The following is a 24,632-nucleotide window of genomic DNA, read 5'->3' as shown; positions in this document are numbered from 1 at the left end:
TTACAGAAACAAGCTGAGAGAGGTTAGGTAACTTCCCCAAAATTACTCAGCCAGAAAGTGTTAGAACCAGGACTTGAACTCAGATCTTGAGGAATATGGCCAAAATCCATATTCTTAACCATATTCCATTGTTCTAAACCTGCTGTTCTCACTTAGCAGTATATTTTGGACATTTTCCCATGCAAATGTACATATAGATATATCTCATCTTAATGGCTACAAAGTGTTCTGTTGTATCAGTGCCCCACAACTTAATTAGCAAATCTCCAATTAATGGCTTTTTAGATTTTATTTTTTTTTATTTTTTTTTTGAGACAAGTTTTGCTCTCGTCCCCCAGGCTGGAATGCAATGGTGCAGTCTCGGCTCACTGCAACCTCCACCTCCCGGGTTCAAGTGATTCTACTGCCTCAGCCTCCCGAGTAGATGGGATTACAGGTGCCTGCCACCACATCTAGCTAATTTATTTATTTATTTATTTTAGTAGACATGGGGTTTCGCTATGATGGCCAAGCTGGTCTCAAACTCCTGACCTCAGGTGATCCACCTGCCTTGGCTTCCCAAAGTGCTAGGATTATAGGCATGAGCCACTGTGCCCAGCCTAGATTTTCTTTAAAAAAAAAAAAAAAAAGTTTATTTCTTTCATTATTTTTTTGGAGACAGGGTCTTGCTCTGTTGCCCAGGCTGGAGTGCATGGTGTGATCGTAGTTTGCTGCAGCCTCATACTGGACTCAAGCAATCCTCCCCTCAACCTCAGCCTCTTGAGTAGCTGGAACTACAGACACACACCACCACGCCCAGTTATTTTTTTATTTTTTTATTTTTTGTAGAGATGGGGTCTCACTATGTTGCCCAAGACGGTCTCAAACTCCTAGCCTCAAACCAGCCTCCTGCCTCAGCCTCCCAAAATGCTGGGATTACAAGCATGAGCCACCATGCCTGGCTTTTTAGATTGTTTCTAATCTGTATCTGTCTTCTTGTGCCAGTGTCATACTATTCTAATTACTATAGTTCTATGGTTTATTTTAATATCTAGTAGGACAAGTCCCATATTTTTCTCCCTAAACGTTTTTTTTACCCTCAAGCAAGTAGTTCTTTTAGAATAATGATATATTTAATATATAATATTCTCCAACATCTCTATTATGATTTTAACTGGAATATGTTAGATAAACATTATAAAAGAATTTTTATCAGTACAGTATTGGACAGGATAGAGAAATTTTCAGTGCAAGGTCTGGCTAAAGCATGTTTTGGGTCAGTGTCTCAACCTCTGGTCTGGGAGTCCCTGGACCTAGAACATTTACTTAATTAGCTATTGGTAGGGCATTTGAGTATTGCCTTCAGAGTCACTAACAGCCATGGTTCTTGGATTTTTGGATTATGGATCCCTTTGAAAAGCATTTGAAAGTTATGTGCCGTCTTCCCTCAAAGGCACATAAACGGAACTTTATGTACAGTTTCAGGGTGGTAAGGAACCCCTGAAATCTATTTATGGATCATAGGTTAATAATTCCTGCTGTGGGAACTGAAGATACCAAGATAGAGAAGTCTAGTATTTTAGGAATATATAATAAATGACCAGATTATTATGTAATTGTCTGCAAAGAAAAATTAGTATTTTTGTGATACATGGATTAATGATCAGCTATTGTACCCAAATAATAAAAATAAGAATACTGAATTTCTCTGATAGCCTGAATGAGAATGAGGATTTTGAATAACAACCTTGGGGGATGTCTAGGCTAAACAGGGAACAGTTATAAAAGCAGTAAGGAAGACAAATATGCCAGGGTATGGAAGAGAACATGAACTTCCAAGTCACTTAGACCTGAATTTGAATCTCATCTCTGCCACTTACTAGCTGTGGAAATTTAGGCAAGTCACGCATGAAGCTCTGAGTCTAAATACACTACAGTTGCTGTTAACAATAACAATAATAAAATATATCAAGAAAATAGAGCATTTCTAATTTTAAATGTGAAGCTCTGAGTAAGAAGAGTCAAAGCAGAAGAGTGAGGTATTCAAGGTGAGTTTGGGTTAAGTTTCTTTGCAGTTAAAAGATAGTCATTTAGCAAGAGCTAGTTCTTGCAGAATGGTAAGATTAGAAGCCTGACTTGAGATTTCATGAAAAAAGCTAGTATTTTTAGTAACTCAGAAATTTGAAGAAAAGGACTAGTGAACAATTATACAGATGGAAAAGTGTACATATGCTTTAAAGGAGCACCCAAGAGAACATATTGCCATTTTGTAGATCACTGGGATTTAATCTTTCAGCAATCATAACAACAATGGCAACTACTCACATTTATTGAGAATTCATTCTGTGCCAAGAACTGTGCTAAACACTATATGCATTATCTCTTTCAATCTTCACAACACTTCCTAGGAGGTAGATCTCATCCTCTGCATTTTATTAATGAAGTAGGTCACAGACCTGGTAAGTGGCTAGGATTTATTCCCATGCTTAAGCATTATACTGTTACCTCTTGAATTAGTCCACTCATGTAACTGCAGTCTAACCAAAAAGTTCAAATGACCAGGAATTTTTATGTATCTCTATAATGTACAGAATTTATTTTGAACATGAGGGATTTGTTAAAGTTATGAAAACATCCCAATTTAGTACCCCTACATCTGTATTTCTATATAATGATAGTAAAGAAATATGGAACCTAAGGCAACTTCTGAATGCATTGGGTATTCAATTTTTTTTCCAGTTAACCAAGTTCAGTTAACTGGAACTTTTTATTGTTCTAATCATCGTTATTTATATATGTATTTATATATATGAACATAAGGAAATAAATTCAGTCAACCAATAAGCATTATATCCAAACAAGTCCAAATGTTTTCTTTCATCTCTTTAGAAGTTTTTCCGATAAAGAATATAACATCTTTTAATTTTTTGCTAAAATTAGAATTAATTTTTACTTTATGTAAGAAAAAGAGCACATTGAAACTATACCATATACTGATCATTTATATAAGATAATCTTATCTGAAAAGAAATCTATTTTTGATTTGTCTTAAACAAAACTGACATCTTTTAGTAAATCTAAGTTGTCTTTTCTTGGCTGTTAAATCTTTTGTGGGAATAATTAAGAGAGTACTGAGTACAAAATGTTTTTATTTCAACTGTTCAAAAACTAGGTTATAATATATAAATTTCTCTAAAAATATTTGAATGTGGCTTTAAGGAATACTATGCTGTTCAAGAACTTTGATTATAAGTGAATTCTATTTAATTAAAACTTGACTGCAAAAAATTTTTTGAGTGCTCCTAATTTGTAATCTAATTTGTAATGTGAGAAAAAACAAATGCCAAAATGCTTTCGTGATAAGATTTCTATATCTGAAGTAATGGTCCAGTTAATTTAAAATGAAAGAGAAATACTGAAATTCCTTCACTGGTGATCAGCACTTATTGAGGCTCTGAGGTTTTGTAAAAATGTTTATAGTTACAGAAGTATTTTATACTTTTTATATGATTAAAATTTAATTTCTTCCCCTATTTTTTGTTTGGCTTTCTTTTGTCTGTTTTCTTTCTTTAATTGAAAAAACTAATGGAACCAAATATAAGATGGTACCACTGTTTTTTCTTTCTTTTGTATAATCTTGTTGCGTGTCTCTACATAAGCTGTTCTGGCCACTCATCATAGTAACCAGCTGGGCCATTTCACCTGCTGGAGCCATTAAAGAGGACTCTCTCCCCCTAGATTAATCCCCTCCGACATTAGTTTTTTGCACTGACAACTAGAGCAGGCATTCAGAATTTGCAGGTGGCCAGTGTGACGCACATAATTGCCTACAATTTTAGGCAATGAATAAAAATGGTCTACATTACTTGTCAAAGGTTGTATATGCAGTGCCAAGTGAGATCTATGGGAAGCCTTTTAGGGTTTAAAGAACAGTTAATAGCAAGGCTGCACAGGGCTTTTTTAATCATAATGCATTTGTAATATAGCACTTTGATCTTCTCCTTGTAGGAAATGGTGTTACATTAGCCACTTTTAAACATTTATGAGTGAAATTCAGTTATAGAAGAGTAAAAGTGATTATTCTTAAGCAGAACATGTTAGATTTCATTAAAAGTTTTCAGCTTGCCCCTTCCTTGTTAAAATCTGTGGGAAGTCCTTTGCCTGGAGGGTCTCAAATCAGGATCTAAGGATATAAGGCTTTTTCCTTATTTTTCCTGTTGGTAACAGCAAGATTTGGAAGGAAGGTATACTAAATATTGAGATAATTTATACAAATGGATATTTAAAGAAGAATAACTGATTATGGTAAAGTAAAATACATTGAAAAAAATCCAGGAAATTGATTACTAATAATTGTGTTACAATAAATTTTGAGAAATGCATATTTAAAACATATCCATAAATTATCTTTAATAACAACAACAGAAACCCAGATGACTCTCAAATGCACTTCTTCTGGAAGAGCTAAATTTGACCTTTCAGACCCCAGAGCCTTTTATTAACACCTGCCTGTAAGGAGAACCTTGCCACACGCAGCTTTTAGATTCAGAACCACAAAACTGATGAGGAAAGGCTTGAAGGGTTCAGTTTGTGTCACTTGCTGTTTGCCGTTTCCATTTCACAGATGATTAATCTTTCTGTGAAGAAAGGCCAGAGAAACAAAGCACATTGGGCTCTTCCTGCAGTTACTCCTTCTGAATGCACACTAGCTTGCTAACTAAAAGGCCTTTAGATTTCCAGCAGAGAGAGATGTTCTGAAAGTGAATGCAGCTGGTTGGAGGTCACCAGTGCAGGGCTCTTGCCATTGTGTAATGGAGGCTTTGGCAGGTTGGGGGGGTGGGGGAGTTGGGGGTATTGGGGGTGCGGCTGCGGGAGAAGTGGGCAGGGAGAAGGTGTTGGCAAAAAATTAATTTAAAATAAAAAGAGATTTGGTCAGTTGATTTAATATTTTGGAGGCTGGATCATCAATAATAGGCTCAATTTTGTCTTGTTTGTTTTTCTTCTTAGGGGAAAAATATAATTTAGTCTTTCTTCAGTATATCCCCTCACTCCATTTTCTAATAGCATGTTTGTCTTCTATATGGCATCACTAGGTAATATTGAAATGGTAGTAACTCTTGTATTTAGTCTTTGATGTAATTGAATTGTCTTGACATTTTTCAGGCTGTTACTAATTTTTGCTAATATTGTCCATTTTATACATTAAAAATTTAATGCCACAATGTTTTATTAGTGTTTGGTTTTTAAATGAGATATTGAAAATAATTATTTGTGTGACCTAGCCCCCTTTCATTAAAACAATCTATTTTTATTTTGAAAATTTGAAAACTTTTTATTTTAATATTTAGTATCTAAATGTTTAGTTATTCATATATATTTACCTTTTTCTCAATCATGTGTAGGATATAATGTGCAAAGTAAAATCCTGGGTTATAGATCAAAAGAAACCTGTTCGCTTCTATCATGATTGGAATGACAAAGAGGTAAGTTATAAATATCATGCCATCTATTACTGCCTTTGCTTTGATTTGCTAGGGAACAAATTAGAGCTGTCATTATTTTACACTTACCATTATATCTAAATTTTTATTTCTGTCAGTGATTGCTTATTCCTGGGCTTGTTATTTTTTTCTTTTCCCCCATTCATGATATTTCCTAACCACTAATCTTTTGGAAACAAGAATTATAAAAATGAAAATGCCTACTTGTTTTAAGGAATGTTTACTTTCACATTCTTCAGTGATTTACTCCATATTTACCAAACTTTTAAAAGGGATTCTTTCTCCATCTCCCACTTTAGATTGAAGTGTTGAATAAACACTTATTTTTGACTTCAAAACCAATGGTCTACTTGGTTAATCTTTCTGAAAAAGACTACATTAGAAAGAAAAACAAATGGTAAGTTTTTCCTCACCAGATGTACCCAGATGCATCATCTCTGTACACACACAAACACACACCCACATACATGTACTTAACGGCAATGTTTAATTTTAATATTTTTCTCCTTATTATTAAAAAGTTTAAAATGAATGAGAAAGCTGTGCTTGGTATTTACCTTCACAGATGAGTCTTCTAATTGACTTATAGTTAGAGAACTTAAGAAAAACTGAATTAAATAAGCAATATCGAATTATATATATTTACTTACCAAATGTAAGTTTATTAGACATTATTATTTCCATTGCAAAATGAGAATAAATGTAGTCACAACAATAAAACTTCTTACACTAGGAATTTCTAGCTGTGTTGATATTACAAGTGACTTTAAAATACCCACTTGGGGTTGTAGCTGGGCATGAATTTTAAAATCTGAATTGAATGCTTAAAAACAAAAAAAAAAGGCTGTGTGTGGGGAAAGACCAGTACCTGTTTCAAATGCTTTAAAAGTACATCGAAGTAAAAACTATGCATTCATGTACTGATTGTCATTTTTGGCATGTAACCAAAATGTACAAGATTTGTTACTATCACTGATAACTTCAGAAAATTATATGTTCATGTACCTGTGGGCATGTCCACATTTGGCATACCACTCACTTTGACTTGCCTCACTGGACTCTTAAGTATTTTATACTATTGAGTCATACAAACAAATCAAAACTATCCAAAGCAAAATATCTGAATTCTCCTAAAATATATTGTCTGTTTCTCCCTGTACTTCATTAAGTACTTAGATGCACATGGTTTCAATTTTCCATTAAAAATTCTCATTTCCATATGATATCAAAGAGTGAGAAGGCTTTAAACTGAAAAATAAACATTCATAGACTGGAAGCCAAAACAATAATTAATGTCAGATGGTTAACTCCAATAAATCATTAGAATAAATTCTGTGAAATTACTGCAACTAAAAATGCCCTGTTGATATTACTATAAGACATTTTGTGTTCCTGATAGGAAGCTGAATTTAGCCTCTTTATTGGTAATGTTCTAAAAAGCATAAATTTAACATAAAGATTTCATTCAGGCTGGTCAGTATCCTCCATCAGGTAATTAACTTTAAAATAATCAGTTCTGTCTCCTTTCAAATTCTTATGAATTTGATGATTAATGTGTTAAAAATTGTTACCTTTAGGAATGAATTTTAAAATTTATTACTTGACCTCAGTTAATAAATCTTCTCATTGTGGTATGAATGGTAAGGTTTCTTGAGGCTCTGTGAAACAATACAGACATCAAAGTTTACATGAAAAGGGATGAGTCAGTTTCCTTGCCCAAAGGGGCTTCTCACACCTGTATTTGGATGATTACAGGTAGAACTCCCTGGCTCTAATTGTATAGTAAATACCATTTCCCAGACCCTAATGGTAGACAGACTGCTTAGGAGACGCCAGTCTGTGATTTAGCTGTCGCCAGACACCCCATGTTTTTTGTGAGACCAGTTGTGATGATGATATGGTTATAGGCAATTGAAAGTAAACTCTTGTCTAAATAGCAGATTTTAATTTATAATAATGTAGAGGTATGAATGATCCTATTTTATAAAACCAAATCTTAATAGGTTTTATGTATAACTAATGATCTGGTTTGGGGTTGGTGTGTGTATGTCTTGGGGGGAGGGTTGGGAGGGATCCAGATCTTGTGGAAGTTAGTATAATTGTAGCTGAAAGATCAAAGACTGGGTAACTGAGTGATGTTCCAGAAGAGAATTTACCACATAGCCATTTTCTGTACAGTTTCTGCCGCCTGCTGTTCCTATTTTCCCTCAAGCTAGCCATTGACTACCCCCTGTGCATCCCTGCTCGTAAAAAATGATTGAGGAAGTATTTGTCATGTATTTATGAGTGGGAAATATTGTGTGATAGGGAATGGCATCTACTGGAGCCAGAAAGATTGCCATTTTCCTTTCATTCAGCCACTCTGCTACAGCTTTAAATCCTCTGTTTATGCAACATAGCCTTTGTATTAAAGTGCAGAATAAATTTTTATTATGAAGGATATGAACACTAGGTTTTCATCATTTATACCACTGAAAGCAGATGTAAATAGTTAAAATCCATTTTAACTACTAAATCCTTTTAATTGTGTTAGCATCTTGTTTTTTGGTAATGTTTACATCTAAGCTCCATTTGCATTATTAGTTGCTTCTTTAGCAAAATAAAAAGCTTTTATTTTTTAAGATTAATATGTAATGTTACTATAGCAAATAAGACTGATGCGGGAAACAGTAATAAATACTTTCATGGGTCTTTTAGCTCTGGAAAGCTATTTTAAACCATCAAGAAAGAGGAGAGGAGAGGTTTGTGACTTTGTCCACAAGAGGAGACTAAAACTGTTGTTATTTTAGCAGGTCACCATTTCAGAAGTATTGAACACTTTACTTACTGAAGTTCACCCTAAATGTAAATGGTAATGTGTTATTTTTCAACCCCAGAAAAGAAGGAAGCATTTTGAAAGATAAGTCTATTGTGTTATTGAGTAGCTATATTGACCTTTTGTCAGATGCAAAAACTGGAATGGCTGCAAGCATTAGTCATTGAATTAGTCATTTCATTGATTTATGACTAAAGACCTAGCCCCTGAAGAGAAGCTGACATGGCAGCCGGGTTGGTTGCAGTTGTGTTATGATCAAATGACAGTAATCAAGATGTTGTAAGTGAATCCACAAACCATTTTTTATTATTACAAATTGCTGTTTCTTGAATGAATAAAACTATATAGAAGTTTTTGTTGTTTTTGGTGAGCACAAGCATTTTTGAACACTTGAGGTTTTCATTTTCTAAACACGATCAGCTGTTACTTATAACTAAGATTATACTATACGCGGTATTAATTTTCATTTGAGATTGCTTACTGAGTCATGGTGTCAAGCAGGTACAGGACATTAGAACTGTCAAACTACTGCTTAATTAGGGGTTTAAATTTCAATCTTTGCACCCTTGCTGCTCTGTTAGTAGAATATGCCATCCAATTATGAAATCAGTAGAACAAACTAATTTTAGATATTTTTTACACCTACCAGCCATCAATTATGTTTCATTTTTGTGATCCTACCTTTCTTGAAACTATTAATAAAGGATAATTATATTTTATTGTTTATTATACTACATATTTATGTTCAACTGGAAAATATAACTAAACTTTTAGATATGCAGACTGTGTGTTTGTGTGTGTGTGTGTGTGTGCGTGTGTGTGTGTTATACACACATTTTCATATGCCCTGGTGGGCTTGTAGTCATTTAACATTACCTTTTGGGTAATATTATATGAGTCAGTTAATCTGAGTGATGAAATTGATTCAAGATAGGTAGACAAATACTTGGAAAGTCTTTTAAGTCGTTTAATAATGGAGGGCAATGTGTCAAGTTCACTAAATGCATTTTAAATAGAAAAATGTTTTATTATTCTTATTTTACCATGATTCAGTTCCTTCCCCTTTGCCATCTTTGTGTGTTCATTAGTTTTCCACATAATTTGTACACAACAACTAAAAATAGTTTGGGAATACCATACATTATGTGCTTGGTTCGGGGGAATCATGGAATAAATATATTTTCTTGATTTCTTGAGCTGCCTATAAAAATTACAGCTACTATATCTCAGCAGGTATATATGTAGGTGGAAGTGTGTATATTTTTGACACACAATTTCCTATTTCTGTATGTGTGCATATATATACAAACACATGTATGCATATAAATATAAAAAACTTTCTGTAGAACTATTGGAGGTCATCAGTTTCTGACAAGATCATTTAAGCTAGAAATATAACACAGACATTCTGCTTTGGAAAGATTACTTTGTATTATGATAAAGCTTATTGTTAACAGTATTATTTATACTATGAATTAGGATTTCAAATAATTTTTGGTGAATGAATTTTGTGGAATTACTTCTTTCTCTGATCAGAATCTTTAGAATTAAAAAGAATATGATAAAGAAAAATGATCTTTTTATTACAGGAGATGGAAGGCTGAAAGAAGTGGGGATGGGGAAAAACCTTTGCCCATTCAGGAATCTTTTTTTTTTTTTTGATCAAATGTACTTTTGCATTTGAATATATTTTTACATGTAATAATATTTGTGAATTCCTATTTGGTTTTCATTAAATGGGTTTTGAATATTCTTTCAACAATTTCATATTCTTATCAAGAGGTAACAATGCAGTAGTGCACTTCTGGTTTCTTAGGAAAGAGATAATTATATACGAAAGCTCTTTTTTTATATGAACATAATGCTACTGACCCTATGCATATTAGGAATTTCCCTTGGCCTGTTTGTATTTTTTGCAATACTATTTATAGCCAATGATTTCTATTTGCCAGATGGTTCACTGAATTTAAGAAAGTGATACATTTGGGAGTGCCCGTTGTAATCTTCATTAGCACCATCTGCTGACTTACTGATTTGTGAGTGATGTAATTTATCAAATATGTCAGGACTTTCATCTTTTTCAAACTAGCTGAAGAATTTCACTCCACATAAACAGGAAAAGTTTTATAAAATTTGTTCCAGCTTCCACAGATTAAAAGGTTTATAAGTACTTTTTAAAAAATAAGTGTTCCTTAGGATTCTGTCATGTGAAATTAAAATATATATTCCCTATACATGTACACACATCTATGATCTAGGAAATGAAATATAAAGTTTGGTTTATAGCTATACAGTGTTCTTCAAATTACAAATGATTCATCTACACAAAGAATTTCTTTGCTTCCCTACCCTACTCACTTTGTTGAATAATTCAAAAACAATCCTCTTAAAAATCTGCACTAGAGATTAAAGATCTCTGAGTCATATTTTGTTACCAAAACACTGAGTTGGGATGAGCTACACTCTTACAACCGAAGTTGATATGGTTTGGATTTGTGTCCCTGCCCGAATCTCATGTTGAATTATAATCCCCAGTGTTGGAGGAGGGGCCTGGTAGGAGACAATTGGACTGCAGGGGTGGATTTCCTTCTTGCTGTTCTTGTGATAATGAGTGAGTTCTCATGAGATCTGGTTGTTTAAAAGTGTATAGCACCTACCCCTTTGCTCTCTTCCTCCTTCTCTGGCTGTGCCTGCTTCCTCTTTACCTTTGCCGTGATTGGAAGTTTCCTGAGGCCTCCCCAGCCATGCCTCACAGCCTGCAGAACCGTGAGCCAATTAGACCTCTTTTCTTTATAAATTACCCAGTCTCAGGTATTTCTTTATAGCAATGTGAGAATGGACTAATACAGGAGTTTAGTAGTTGGTGAAGAAGGTAGAGGAAAATTTTGAAGCTCAGAAATCTTAGGACTGTTGGGAGTGGGAAATATAGGGCAGGACCTCGGGAAGGATTTAGAATGGAGGTTCAAGATAGTTTGTAGGATTTGAATAACAGGTTTTCCTGGGAGAAGGGTGGAGAAAAGGAAAGGTGAACAATGTCAGTGTTTTACAGCCTAATATGTCCTGCTTGTGTGGGACAGGAGGAGCATTATTTGTCTCTACCGTTCTTTCCTGTGCAGCATGTTCCCCAGACACAGCATCTACCTTTGGATTTAATGCTGTAGTGTAACTATTTGATGAGTTAAATAGACTTGAAGGCTAGCCCAAAATGTTAGGTACCATTAATAATATTGTTTCTATAAGGAAAATGAATCCTAAAAAACTGGAGAATATGGTCTATTTGTAACCTAGGGAGTAGATACTGTCAAGGAGTTGGTGTGTTAAGAATACTACTTTAGAATTTGAAATACGAGTGCTATGGTCTTTATTTGCTACTATAAGTAGCTCTTTGAACTTGGCCGTTTAAATTACTTAGCCTTTCATGTAGAAGGTAATTCATTGAGATTGTTTATATAAAATGTGTTCTGTATAAATAATGTTTCCCAAATTTAGTTATAGCTCAAAAAGTATTCAATAATAGAAAAAAGACTTGTTTTGGCCTTGTGAATGCATCTTTTGGATACATTACCTCGGTTTTTATTTCTGTTATTGGATTAAGGAACAAAATTTATTACATGTATAAATATAACAGTGAGACTCCCATGATATCACTGCCATGTTCTCTACAACCCCATCCCCTCTTTCAGGTTGGGCCCTATAACTTCACCATTTGCAGCTTAGAAGATTTTATTGTCACCTTTGGCTTCCATTAGAGTAAATCATTCTTTGTTTACATTGTTACAATATGTACAGTCTTTATGTAAAATCATGTTACAGTAGCATGATTTTTGAAAGAAAATTGTTTATTCTTTTAAAAACCTTTTAAAACAGTTTCATTGTGATTTCCTATATCTCAGTCTCTCTGAGTATGAATGTATGTATGTATATGTTGGGGGTGAGGCAGTGCAAGTCAGTAAAGAATTAAAGATCATCTCTAAGTTTCCCTTCCAGGGCTAGAATTTTATGATTTTAATGAAGTGTAATGAATTCATAAAGAAAAGATGCCCGTGCAAATATCTAGGTTTGCCATGGTAACTTTTCCTAATTGTGTACAGAGCGTTCCTGAGGTTGCAGCCCAATTTAAGAGCAACTTTTCTGGACTGGATTACAGATAAGACCTGATCTTTTTTCCTACTCTCATTCCCTCTTCCATATCTCAGGCCCTTGAAAATAAGCCTTTTCTGCGTCTCACCATGTTTCTTCCCATCTTTCGTCATAGTGGGCAGCCGTTGCTTTGGTTAGAATAAGAGCAAAGTGAATTGGCATATCTGTATTTGAGATCAGTAACATTACTTAAACTATTACATTCCTTTATTCTAAATTGACCTAGAAAGCATTTCCCATCAAAAATATTAGAATGTGAGACTCACCCTCAAAAGCCTATTTAATTCACAATGTAGTAGAAATAGAACAATTTGAGAAATATTTTTGTATCTGTGACCATTTTTACCACCAGTTTTAAAATTCTGCTTTTTAAAAATGTGTTTTAAAATAACCGACTCATGAACTTTGCATATACTCCTATTTATATAAGGCTGGGACTGCACATTGCTGTACAATCTATCTTTTTAATGCTTTACATCAAGAAAAGCAAAACTTGATAAAAAACTGTCATTATAAATGCAAATTTCAAATTTATGTTCCTTTTGAAGACTGTGAGCTCATTGAGGAGGTGGGTACTGTTTTCTTTTTCCTTTTTAAGCAAATAATTATTAAGAATTATTAAGCCCTTCTGTGTGTCATGTTATCTTAGGTGGTGAACAGAAAAAGCCCTTTCTCCTGGAGGACTTACAGTCTCATGGAGTAATAGACATCCAACAAACAGACATTTAATATAATGCAGGGAATGATTAGGACCGTGAATAAAAACAAAGCAGAGTAAGAGGAAACTGTTTTAGTTAGGGCGGCTGGGGAAGACCTTATGAAATAAGGATACATGCATGCCATGAGAGAATCCATGGAAAGCTCAGTCCAGGGAGAGGGAACTGCAAGTACAAAGGCTCTGAGGTAGCTAGATGGAATAAAACAGAATACGAGTTATAGGAATAGAAGTTAGAGAAGGAAACAGGAGGCAGTTGATGTAGAGCATAATGGGCTATCAAAAAGGAATAAAATGTGAAGACAACCACTTGAAAAGAACTTATATGTTTTTATTTAAGTACATTCCATTGAAACATTTTAAACATGTTCTAAATGTGTTCTAAAATTTTATTTGGGTTTTAAGAATAACCATCATGTATTTTCTAGTTTGCTTTCGTTGATTTCTTATAGTCCAGAAATATTTTTGATTGCTAAATGTTTTAAACAGCCTTTAAAGTAATAATTGCAATTTATTTCAAATTTCGTCTTTCCTTTTCCATGCTCGTCTAGTGACTTGTTGATTCATGCTACCAATTATGAAGCACTTTTTAAAAGCCCCTCGATGTATGACTTCAAAGAAGTAGATTGAACTTTATTAAGAAATAACAGCAGCCAACATTTGTCCAGAGCCTTATGGTGTTTCAGCTTTTTTATTTCATTTGATCCTCAAATTCCGAGATGGCCCTCATTACACTGTTACATTGGTCTTGAATTGAATGTTTACTAAAATGAAGCATTTTTTTCCTTTTCTTTTTTTTTCAGAGACAGGGTCTCACTCTCTTGCCCAGGCTGGAGTGCAGTGGTGCAATCACAGCTCACTGCAGTCTGGACCTCCCGGACAGGCGCAGGCCACCACACCTGGCTAATTTTTGTATTTTTTGTAAGAGTCAGGGTTTCCCATGTTGCCCAGGCTGCTCTAGAACTCCTTGGCTCAAGCGATCCACTTGCCTTGGCCTCTCAAAGTGCTGAGATTACAGGTGTGAACCACTATACCTGGCCAAAATGAAGCATTTGCATCATTGGAATAAGAGTTCTGCATATTAGTTTAGGAATGGGTTACTCCAACAGAGAGAGAAATAAGCTTTGTCTTTCCATTAGCAAAGATTTAGCAGTGCCTTCTCAGTACTTTAAATATTTGTGATTGAAATCAAGGGGTAGTCATCAGTATTCCTGGGTGATAATCAGCATTTTCCTTAGAGATTCTTTTAAAAGAATGTATTATGGGCTGTGGAAAATGTTGTTGGATTTAATCCATTTTGAAATTTAAAAGGAAAAGATCAAATAGCATCTGTTCATTGGTAATCATTTTTAGCCTTTTTAAATGAAATTTTAAAAGATTTTCCCCAGGAACATATATGGATGTCCAACATGAAGGTCACTAGCAGTTTTCAAACATGACTTTTAAGTTTTGTCATTTTTCTTTTGTATGTCCTGCTTCCCTCCTTCCTCCATTTAATATAATTGATTTAGCTTTTTTTTTTTTTTTTTTTTTTTTGAGGCGGAGTCTCGCCCTGTCGCCCAGGCTTGAGTGCAGTGACGCGATCTTGGCTCACTGCAAGCTCCGCCTCCCGGGTTCACGCCATTCTCCTGTCTCAGCCTTCCCAGTAGCTGGGACTACAGGCGCCCGCCACCAGGCCGGCTAATTTTTTTTTTTTTGTATTTTTAGTAGAGACGGGGTTTCACCGTGTTAGCCAGGATGGTCTTGATCTCCTGACCTCGTGATCCGCCCGTCTCGGCCTCCCAAAGTGCTGGGATTATAGGCATGAGCCACCGCGCCCGGCCGATTTAGCTTTTCTTATACCAAACTAAAAGACATACATAGCAAACCATTATTTATTGTTGAGTTCCTGCTATGTGATGGGCATTCTGAGCTTGGAAATTGCTGAGATGTATGATATTATACTTACCAAGCAGATATTATCATGCCCATTTTATAGATAGGGCAGGTGGTTGGAAAGATTATAAAACATGCCCAAGTTCTTGGAGCAGGTAAGTGGTAGAAATAGATGCATTTGACCTGAATGCGACTGTTCCACACAGGATGACTGACAGCTAAGTGACAGTACAAGATACGTTTGTGAATCTCCAGAAATCTTTGAAAATATCACGTTAGCAACTTTAGCATTTTGCTTTGTTTTATCTCAGAAAGTTTAATCTCCATCTAATTGTTTAGTTAATAAACTAAATTAGGATTTTAGTTAAAAAGAACAATCCTCAAGACAACATTTGTGGGTGTTTTTTTTAGGATAATAAGCATTTGCTGCTGCTGTTTTTGCCTTGTCTCGTAATTTTATTAACTATTTAATAACTTATTGTTAAGAGGCAACAGCAATATATTTTAGTACCCACCTTAGCTTGCATTTTTAAGCAATATCATGTATAAAAATTTTGGTGGAGAAAATACAATGGCTCTTATTGAAACCGAAATTAAAAATTATATGAAATTGCCAAGTCTAAAATAGTGGTACAGAATAAACCCCCCAAAAACATACCTGTAACCACAGATTGGTTTTTATATATTGATATGATAAACAGGATTTATCTTTTTCTGTTATAGCAGACCATAATTTGTTAAAAATAATTCTTCGACTGGGCACAGTGGCTTAAGCCTGTAATCCCAGCACTTTGGGAGGTCGAGAAGGGTGGATCACCTGAGGTCAGGAGTTCGAGACCAACCTGACCAACATGGTGAAAACCCATCTCTACTTAAAAAATACAAAAAATTAGCTGGGCTTGGTGGTGGGCACCTGTAATCACAGCTACTGGGGAGGCTGAGGCAGGAGAATCGCTTGAGCCTGGGAGACGGAGGTTGCAGTGAGTCAAGATCATGCCATTGTACTCCAGCCTGGCCAACAAGAGTGAAACTCCATCTCAAAAATAGTAATAATAATAATTCTTCAGTGATGGGGTGAGGGAGTTGATGTTAAATAAATAGGGAAATGAGAGAATATCACATGTGTTAGTTTGTTTTCTGCTGCTGTAACAGATACCACAGACTAGGTAATTTATAAAGAAGAGAAATTTATTTGGTTCATGGTTTTGGAGCACAGATACCACCGACTAGGTAATTTATAAAGAAGAGAAATTTATTTGGTTCATGGTTTTGGAGCCCAGGAAGCCTGAGAGTATGTCACTGGCATCTTCTGAGGGTCGTCCCATGGCAGAAGAGCAGAAGGCAGAAACAAGTGGGAGACAGAGAGCAAAGTGGGTCAAACTCTTTATCAGGGATCCACTCCTGAAATAACTAACCTACTCCCATGATTACAGCGTTAATCGCTTCATAAGGGGTGAGCCCTCATGACCTAGCCACCTCTTAAAGGTCCCACTTCCCAGTCCCATTGCATTGGGGGATTAAGCTTCCTAACACATGAACCTTGGGGGGCACATTCAAACCACAGCACTATAAGGTAGAGCAATGGCAGATAATTTGTATGCCTAATGTTGTATTTGTAGTAGTCGTCATTCAGTCAACACTTCATAGTTGACCTTATGCCAGTTATATTTAAGATTCCCAACAAGCTTGTAAAGTAGGTGCCATTATTACCTACATTTTAAGGAAATGAAAAGCAAGTATGGAGAGATTAAGGAACTTGGCCAAAGTTACATAACCAGTCAGTGGTGCCAACATTCAATTGTAAGCAGTTCATCTGCAGAGCTCATGTTCCTCACTAACTGCTAAGCCATAGTATCTCAGCATTGGGGCATTGGTGATGCTGGAAAGGCAGACAAGGCCTGAGAAATATGTCATATACTAGTTGCATTTCCTATTACTGTGAATTTCATTTAGGTAAGGTTTTGTTGTTAGACAGTTCATGCACTATAAAATTTGAGACTAAAAATTCATTGTAACCTAATTAGAAAATGCCAACTGAGAGTGGTATTTTTTAAAAAATTGTACCTAAAATTGTATCTTTAATTTTATGGACTTATCTCTAAAAACTATTTTCCAATTTAATAGCCATTGTAGGGACAGTACATAAAACAGTTTATATATTTTTCTATTGAAAATACATATTATTGCTACTTTTCTCAAGAAAACTACTTTTTTCAACCACTTTTCTTATTTGTGTTTGTTTTTAACCATGTACTGATTTATTCTGTTTCCTTGCATTTTCACTAACTTGGATTTGTTTTTGAGAACTACTTTGGGAGTAGGGAAGTGTGTGAGAGTGTGTGTGTTTGTACATGTCTCCTTTATTAGCTGAAATACAAATGGATGATTTGTATAATGTTCTGGTTTAGTACTATATTAGTGCATAGCAATATAATGAACATTGTGTATGTATATGTATATGTATATGTACATCCAGGTCGGGCAAAACTAATGACTACCATTTGTTGAGCATCTATTATATGCTGGACTTTGGGGTGTTTACATATGTTCTATCATTTTGTTTAATCCCCATAACAACCTTGGAAGGCAAATTTCTATCCATTTACTAATGAGAACCTAAGGCTCAGAGAAGTGAAGTAAGAAACCTAGTTAAATATTTTGGAAATTTCTTTTAGCTCAAATTCATGAGAGAAAGTATAAAACATTTTATGCATTTATAGCATGCTTTTCATGCAACAAAAGTAGACAAAGAGTTTTTTGTGTTGTTTGTATCCTAGTGAAAATTACACAGAAACTTATACCTATCGGAGAGCAAACATAATTGCAATATTTTGTATAAGCATGACTCAAGATTGTTTGGTTGGTTGCCTTATAGCCCTTGGTTTCCTCACCTGTCAGAGAGAGTAATGATTTTCTTATAGAATTATGAGAATTAAATAAAATGTTACATATATTAAATGAAATTATCCTGTGGCAGAAATTATTCTGTGTCAGATCCGTTTGACTTGAAATATAATTTATTTAATTCTCATAATTCTAAGAGAAAAGCATATGTATGTGTATGAACATAGATAGATTGACAGTTAATTGGCTAGTTCCTGGCAGTTGTAATTACATAATAAACTCTCTTAACTGAGTCCTGCTTATATAAAACGTTGCAATTAGGCCAAGTGCAGTGGCTCACTCCTGTAATCTTAGTGCTTTGGGAGACCGAGGCAGGAGGATCATTTGAGGCCAGGATTTCGAGACCAGCCTAAGCAGTATAGGTACATCCTACGTCTACAAAAAATAAAAACATTAGCCAGGCACAGTGGCGTGCGCCTATAGTCCCAGCTACTCAGGAGGTTGAGGCGGGAAGATCATTTGAGCCCAGGAATTCAAGACCAGCCTGCGCAATATAGTGGGACCCTGCCTCCACAGAAATTAAAAAGAAATTAGCCTCTTGTGATGGCCTGCACCTGTAGTCCCAGCTATGTGGGAGGCTGAGGTGGAAGGATTGCTTGAGCCCAAGAATTCGAGGCTGCAGTAAGCTTTGATTGTGCCAGTGTACTCCAGCCTGGGTGACAAAGTGACACCCTATCTCAAAAAAAAATTGGCCGGGCACGGTGTCTCACATCTGTAATACCAGCATTTTGGGAGGCCGAGGCAGGCACATCACTTGAGACCAGGAATTCAAGACCAGCCTGGGCAACATGTTGAAACTCGTCTCTACTAAAAATACAAAAAAAAAAAAAAAAAAAAAATCCAAGCGTGGTGGCACATGCCTGTAATCCCAGCTACTTGCGAGTCTGAAACACGAGAGAATCATTTGAACTCGGGAGGTGGAGGTTGCAGTGAGCGGAGATGGAACCCAAAAGGCAGAGACTGCAGTGAGCCAAGTGAGCCGCGCCACTGCACTCCAGACTGGGCGACAGAACAAGACTTTGTCTCAAAAAAAAAAAAAAAAAAAAAAAAATCCTTAGCAAACTAACACAGGGATAGAAAACTGAATACCAGATGTTCTCACTTATAAGTGGGAGCTAAATGATGAGAACTTATGAACACAAAGAAGGAAACAATAGACACTGGGGTCTACTTGAGGGAAGAGGGTGGGAAGAGAGAGAGGAGCAGAAAGGATAACTATTGGTTACTGAGCTTAATACCTGGGTGATAGGTACAAAAAAACCCTGTGACGTGTTTATGTAACAAACCTTCACATGTACCCCCAAACCTAAAATAAAAATTTTGTTAACTGTCATCATATTTTAGGACTGGAAGATAAAAATGGGTGATAATGCTTTTATTATTTAAAAGTGTTTTTTTTTCCTGAGTCTTATTTTGAAAAATTATACAGAATAGTTTGCATGGCATATTCCTTGCATCGTAGAACTTGCTCTGCTTCAGGCCAAGTTGAAATAGAGACAGAAAAGAAAGAGACCAAGAAAGAGGATATGGAGAATATCAACCATTTGTTTCCTTTCCTGTATTCAAAGACAAACATCTTAGTTGTGTGGATCTCTTGAAATTAGTACTTGTAAAAGCTTTTAAATGTTACTAGAATACACTGTTAAAGCCATATCTGGTTGAAATTTTCTGATTAAGCACAATTAAATAATTGTTTCAGCAATTACACAGTTCATGATTATGGTGTTTGATGGGACATTATTTTTTTTTTTGAATCTGTTATTAAGTAAAATATGTATTGGTGGCCAAGTATAAGTTTTAGTACAACTTGCTATATCTTGGACATTTTGCATATATAGCATAAAGACCAGTGGAGTAGACTGGGAAGTTCTGTCAGCTTCATAATTTTGGAAAACAGAAAAAAAAGAAAAAACAATGCTGATTAAACATTCTTAGCCATAAGAAGATATGTGAGTGTGGCTTAGCTAATAATACCTACTTTCTTACTATGTATCGCTTAATGAACTTTTTTTGCTATGAAATATTTAATAGTTACGCATTTGCTATTTTATAGTTATTTCACTGCCCTATTAACATCAAGGGTTACTGATTGTTGTATTAATAGTTCCTGACAAATAGAAATTATTTGATATTCTAAGCCATTTCTGACAGAAGATATAAAGTTTTGACAAACACGTATGGCACAGCAAGTGTCCAATTCTAAAGAGCAAAATAAATGCAAACCACCATTATGGTGAACACAAACAGCCTGAAAGCAAGTTATCAGTAAGCAAATAATTGTTGAACTGTTATGAATGGAATAGGATGTTGAAATAGGGCATGATTGGCTGATGTTACATATGTCCTTGATTACCTTCCTTGTGCTTTTATCCTAATAAGTGACATTCTTTGTATTCCCTTGGATGGCTAGACAGTCTGACACTGAAGAAGAATAAATATTGCATGTGGTACACATTAAGCTGTCATCTAAGACAGCATTTATAAAAAGTAACTGGAGAAATTCATAAGAAATTCTGCACTGCTCCAGTTTCCTGGCTCCAGTCATAATTGTCAAAGTTCTTGACACATTCAGGTCTTCAGAAATGATTTAGGTTTACAGTGGTTTGGTGTATGAATAATTATTATGGATTTGAGTTCTCGTATTGCCTTTGGATGTTAATGTTAGTTACCAAAATGTTATATTTTATGATAATTTTTATTTTAAGAAATGTCTCTATATTGATAATTGTGACATATCTTCTATCTTACAGACTTTCATCAAAGGCTTTTAGACAATTCATGTAATTGAAAGGAAGAACAGGAGTTTTTAAATGCTTACATTATCTTTAATCTGTTGGAAAATATTGCTTGCTTGTGTTTAGTGCTAGCAAACAATTTTGAAAATAAGTATTTTTATTTTTCTTCCCTGGCAACATTGGAAAGCCTTCAAACAGTCTAAATGAATACCATTTTAAAACTATTTCCAAAAAAACCAAATCACTGATGTTTCATTTTAAAATATTGTACGTTTGTATTCACATACTTTTGTTATTTTAACATAGTTCTTTGAGGCAAGGCAGTATTTTATTTGTTGCAGTCACTATTTTCTCTTAAAATTTCCTTTCAAAGGATGATAGGTAGAAATTTTGAAAAGAGATAATATTGTACTACAATAAGCATACCTAAATAAAGAGGTAAATTATGAATGTAAATTTAGAGAGCATATTTTAAGCCCCTCTATCTTTCTTTAAAACACCTCCCTTTTTTATCCTATCTATATGGTATATAATATCTGAAGGATGCCCCGTCCAAATTATTTTTATATTTTTATAATCTGACACAATTATCCTAAACCATTTGCAATTAAGCAATTCATATTCTCATTCTATAATCTAATCAAGAATATAGTATATTCTATCAGCTGATGACTTCCAAAATGTGATTAAGTATCAGAATGATTTAGGATCCAATACAAATATGAAAATAATTAAGTTCCAAATTCTCAGCCCCTGTTTTAGGGGAACGAGAGGTCAGTTAGGGTTTCTGTGACAACTGTATTTTATGTTGGTTTTAAAATTTATACTATTAATTTGGGGAAATGTTTTTAGGATACTGTCTTTGCTTTGAAATCTAAACCATCCATTTAGATTGAAGAAACTTTTCTCCAAGTATAACACTACTCGAATGTTACCTATAGCTTTTAACTCTCTAGGCCACTACAGAGCACAAAATATTTGCCCAACTGGTAAATTGAACTGTAAGTCCCACTGCGGGAAATTGCTTTGCTGTGCTCCAAACAGCAGTTATCTTAGTAATTGTACCTGAATTCTTTGTGGCTAATAGAGCGTGGACGTCCATTTTACAAACAGAAAATTATTTCTCTTAAATACTTTTAATTATAAAGTACCCAAAAAAATGTGAGTCAGTAGACAAGAGTGAGGCATTAAACCACATCATTTTTAATTGTTAATGCAGAAAAGTGAAATCCTTTTTTTCCTTTTAGTGTAAAACTATACATAACCGACATTTCACATTCTAAACTGGAGCTCCCAACAAGGAGCTTATCAGAGCAAATTGTCTAGTCCATCCCCTTCCTCACTCAAAACCTAATGACCCTTTATCATCATGGTTTAGATTGCTGGACACAGATGTGAGAAAATACAAGTAATCTACAGGTAACTACAGTAGCTGCACTGATGTTCTCAGAGAACTGACTGCTGGGAAGATAAAGAGCCTCCCACAGAGTCTGTGACTTTCCAGCAGCAAAGCACATCATGAGCTGATACATGAAGTTTTATTTGCTAAAGATTCACAATAAGATGCATTAGAACATTCAGCAGGGACTCTTTTTAGATGAGCACAGAAATTCTGGAGGGTGATTAGTTGATGCACCAGTGCATAGCAGCACACTAAAATAAGAATAGTTCAACAATAATTCTATCTATGGACACCAAAGATTATGGCCACAATGCAGCATTATTATTGAATTCTTTTCTTGATATTTATGTAATCTACTAGACTCTAATCACTTTCTCTTCACAAACGGCTGAACTTAGTGCTGCAAACAGTTTGGTTATGATTTTTAATATGAAAGCAGAACAGCAAGTTCTCAAACTTTAATACTAAATTGCATTTCAAAGGACTTGTTTGTGGCCAGGTGCTCTGCTTTTGTTAGCTGCTTAGATTGTGATCAGTGAGGTAAACTCATTTATCTATTTGCATGCAATTGAGTAATTTACCATGAAAAGAATGATCGGGTTTTGGATAAAGGTACTGCACCTGTAGCTTAAGTTTTATAATTGTTGGTTTGACTATTATTTGCAATGATCATAGTTTCATACTGCTTTAGAAAACGACAATACAAAATATATTTGCTTGTTTATATATGAGATGTTTTGTTTTTAGTTAATGAATTTGGTTTAAGTTTACTAGATTGGGATAAATCAGTATGAATTAGATTGTCTGAACTTCAGGTGTGTATTTCTTTTTAAAAACAATTTGTGATATTTTTAAAAAGCAAATTAATTTTGTTTCTGTAAAACACTATAACTACTAGATTAGGAATAGTGATATTACTTTGATATGTCCTCAAATGATTTTTAGAAATTACTATTTTAATAGCTGAAAGATAAAGATAATTTTCAACAACAAGTATTGGTTAAGCAGTTGACAGCCAACAAAAAGAGATACTGAGATATTTGATTTATTCTTGTATAGTTGTGTGTGTGGGTACCTAGCTTAATTGTTGCCGTTTATGGAAAATATTGAAATGCTCAGAAAGTTAGAGAAGATACTGGTTAAGTCTTTTTGGCTAGGTTCATATTCATTTTTGCTTCAAGAATATTATAATGTACTTTTAAAAACAGTCCTTTGCAATTGGAGCACCAAAATTATATCAAATACACCTGCAATCTTAAAGAATTAATTTAATATTAAGCTTCTAGTATAGAATAACCAGTGAGAAAAGTAAACTTATCAGCAAACAGATTATCTATAAGTACTGCTGTTCATTAGAATCCTTATTATTCTTCTGATAGCAGTTAGGGTCACTCTTTTTGGAGATTTTCTGTCAGTGAAGATTTTCAGTTTACCCTGACATATTTGAAATATTCGTAGTTGTATGGCATAGATTAATCTAGAAAACAGAACATTGAAGAATTGTTTGAGGTGGTGTTATACATTAATTCTGTTTTTAGTTTGCTATAAGATCTAAAGAAAAAACTATATTTGTTTTCATTTAGCAGCAAATAGGAAACACAGAACTCAAAATTCTACAAAGTACATTTTCTTGCCATCTTCATATTTAAAAGGAAAGAAACCAGAGGATCATGTGCAGTATAAGATTGTTTTGCATTTCTGTTTTTACATCACCAGATTAAGTATAATGAAACCCATCTGCAAATTGTAGGAACTACTCATTGATTTTTCTCAAGGACTGTAGTGTAGTTTTTCCCTTCTTTTTCTTCTGCCTTTTTTTTTCTATTTCAACAAGATATACATAAAATTAAAAACCTTGTCTGTTATAAAGTTTTGTTTGAGCCTTTTAAACTGAGTGATTAGCAGAAATAATGACCCTGTCAGCCTTAATCACATTAAAATGTGGTTAACATCATTTAATTTTTTCCACTTAATATGCAAAAATTTCCAGTAGATTTGCAGTGAAGGCCATTGAAATTCCATTAGAACAAGAATAAAAATTTCAGGCATCATTTATTCAGAGAAGGAATAAAGGTCTCGATTGAGAACTGCTGAATCTTTCTATTAGAGACACTATGAATCATTACATTGAATTGTACCTATGTTTCAATAGACCTGTGTGTCTGGCTTTTCAAGTGGTTGAAAATCATGTGTTTTTATCATTTTTCATCAGGAGAAATAAACCAGAATTGCATAATTATTTTATAAATATTTAAAAGACTACTAAACAGTTTTTGTGCTGCTTCAAACTGCTTAAATTTTAAGTAGAAAGTTGGTTGTACTCTAGAAACAGGTTAATGAAAGATTTATTTTAAAACATGGAAAAAACTGCATAACCATCCCACAAAATGGACAGATTGTATTTTAAGTAGTTATGCTGGTATATACCAACAAAGAAATTAAGAACCAAGTGACGCTAGCTCTTTCCCAAAGTTCATAGCGTATCGTTTGTCAAGCTTCAACTGCTATGTTATGCTGCATTAGCTATGTATGAATTACAACCAAAGAATATTCTACTCTTTCTAGT

The 24,632-nt window shown here is 34.5% G+C and overlaps 1 protein-coding gene across 3 annotated transcripts in view; it reads left to right on the top strand.

Moving 5' to 3' along the window:
- Window positions 1–24,632, top strand: part of OLA1 (Obg like ATPase 1) — a 188,851-nt gene that overhangs the window by 134,114 nt on the left and 30,105 nt on the right. For all 3 annotated transcript variants that reach the window (XM_055289786.2, XM_055289788.2, XM_055289787.2), the window contains 2 exons: window positions 5,382–5,462; window positions 5,780–5,877. In XM_055289786.2, coding sequence (XP_055145761.1) covers window positions 5,382–5,462; window positions 5,780–5,877 — 179 coding nt within the window. The remainder of the gene's footprint in view (window positions 1–5,381; window positions 5,463–5,779; window positions 5,878–24,632) is intronic.

This window comes from Symphalangus syndactylus, chromosome 8 (genome assembly GCF_028878055.3).
Source record: "Symphalangus syndactylus isolate Jambi chromosome 8, NHGRI_mSymSyn1-v2.1_pri, whole genome shotgun sequence".
NCBI classification, from domain to species: domain Eukaryota; kingdom Metazoa; phylum Chordata; class Mammalia; order Primates; family Hylobatidae; genus Symphalangus; species Symphalangus syndactylus.
The sequence above is the reverse complement of the archived record's forward strand: the minus strand, read 5'-3'. Positions and strand labels throughout refer to the sequence as shown.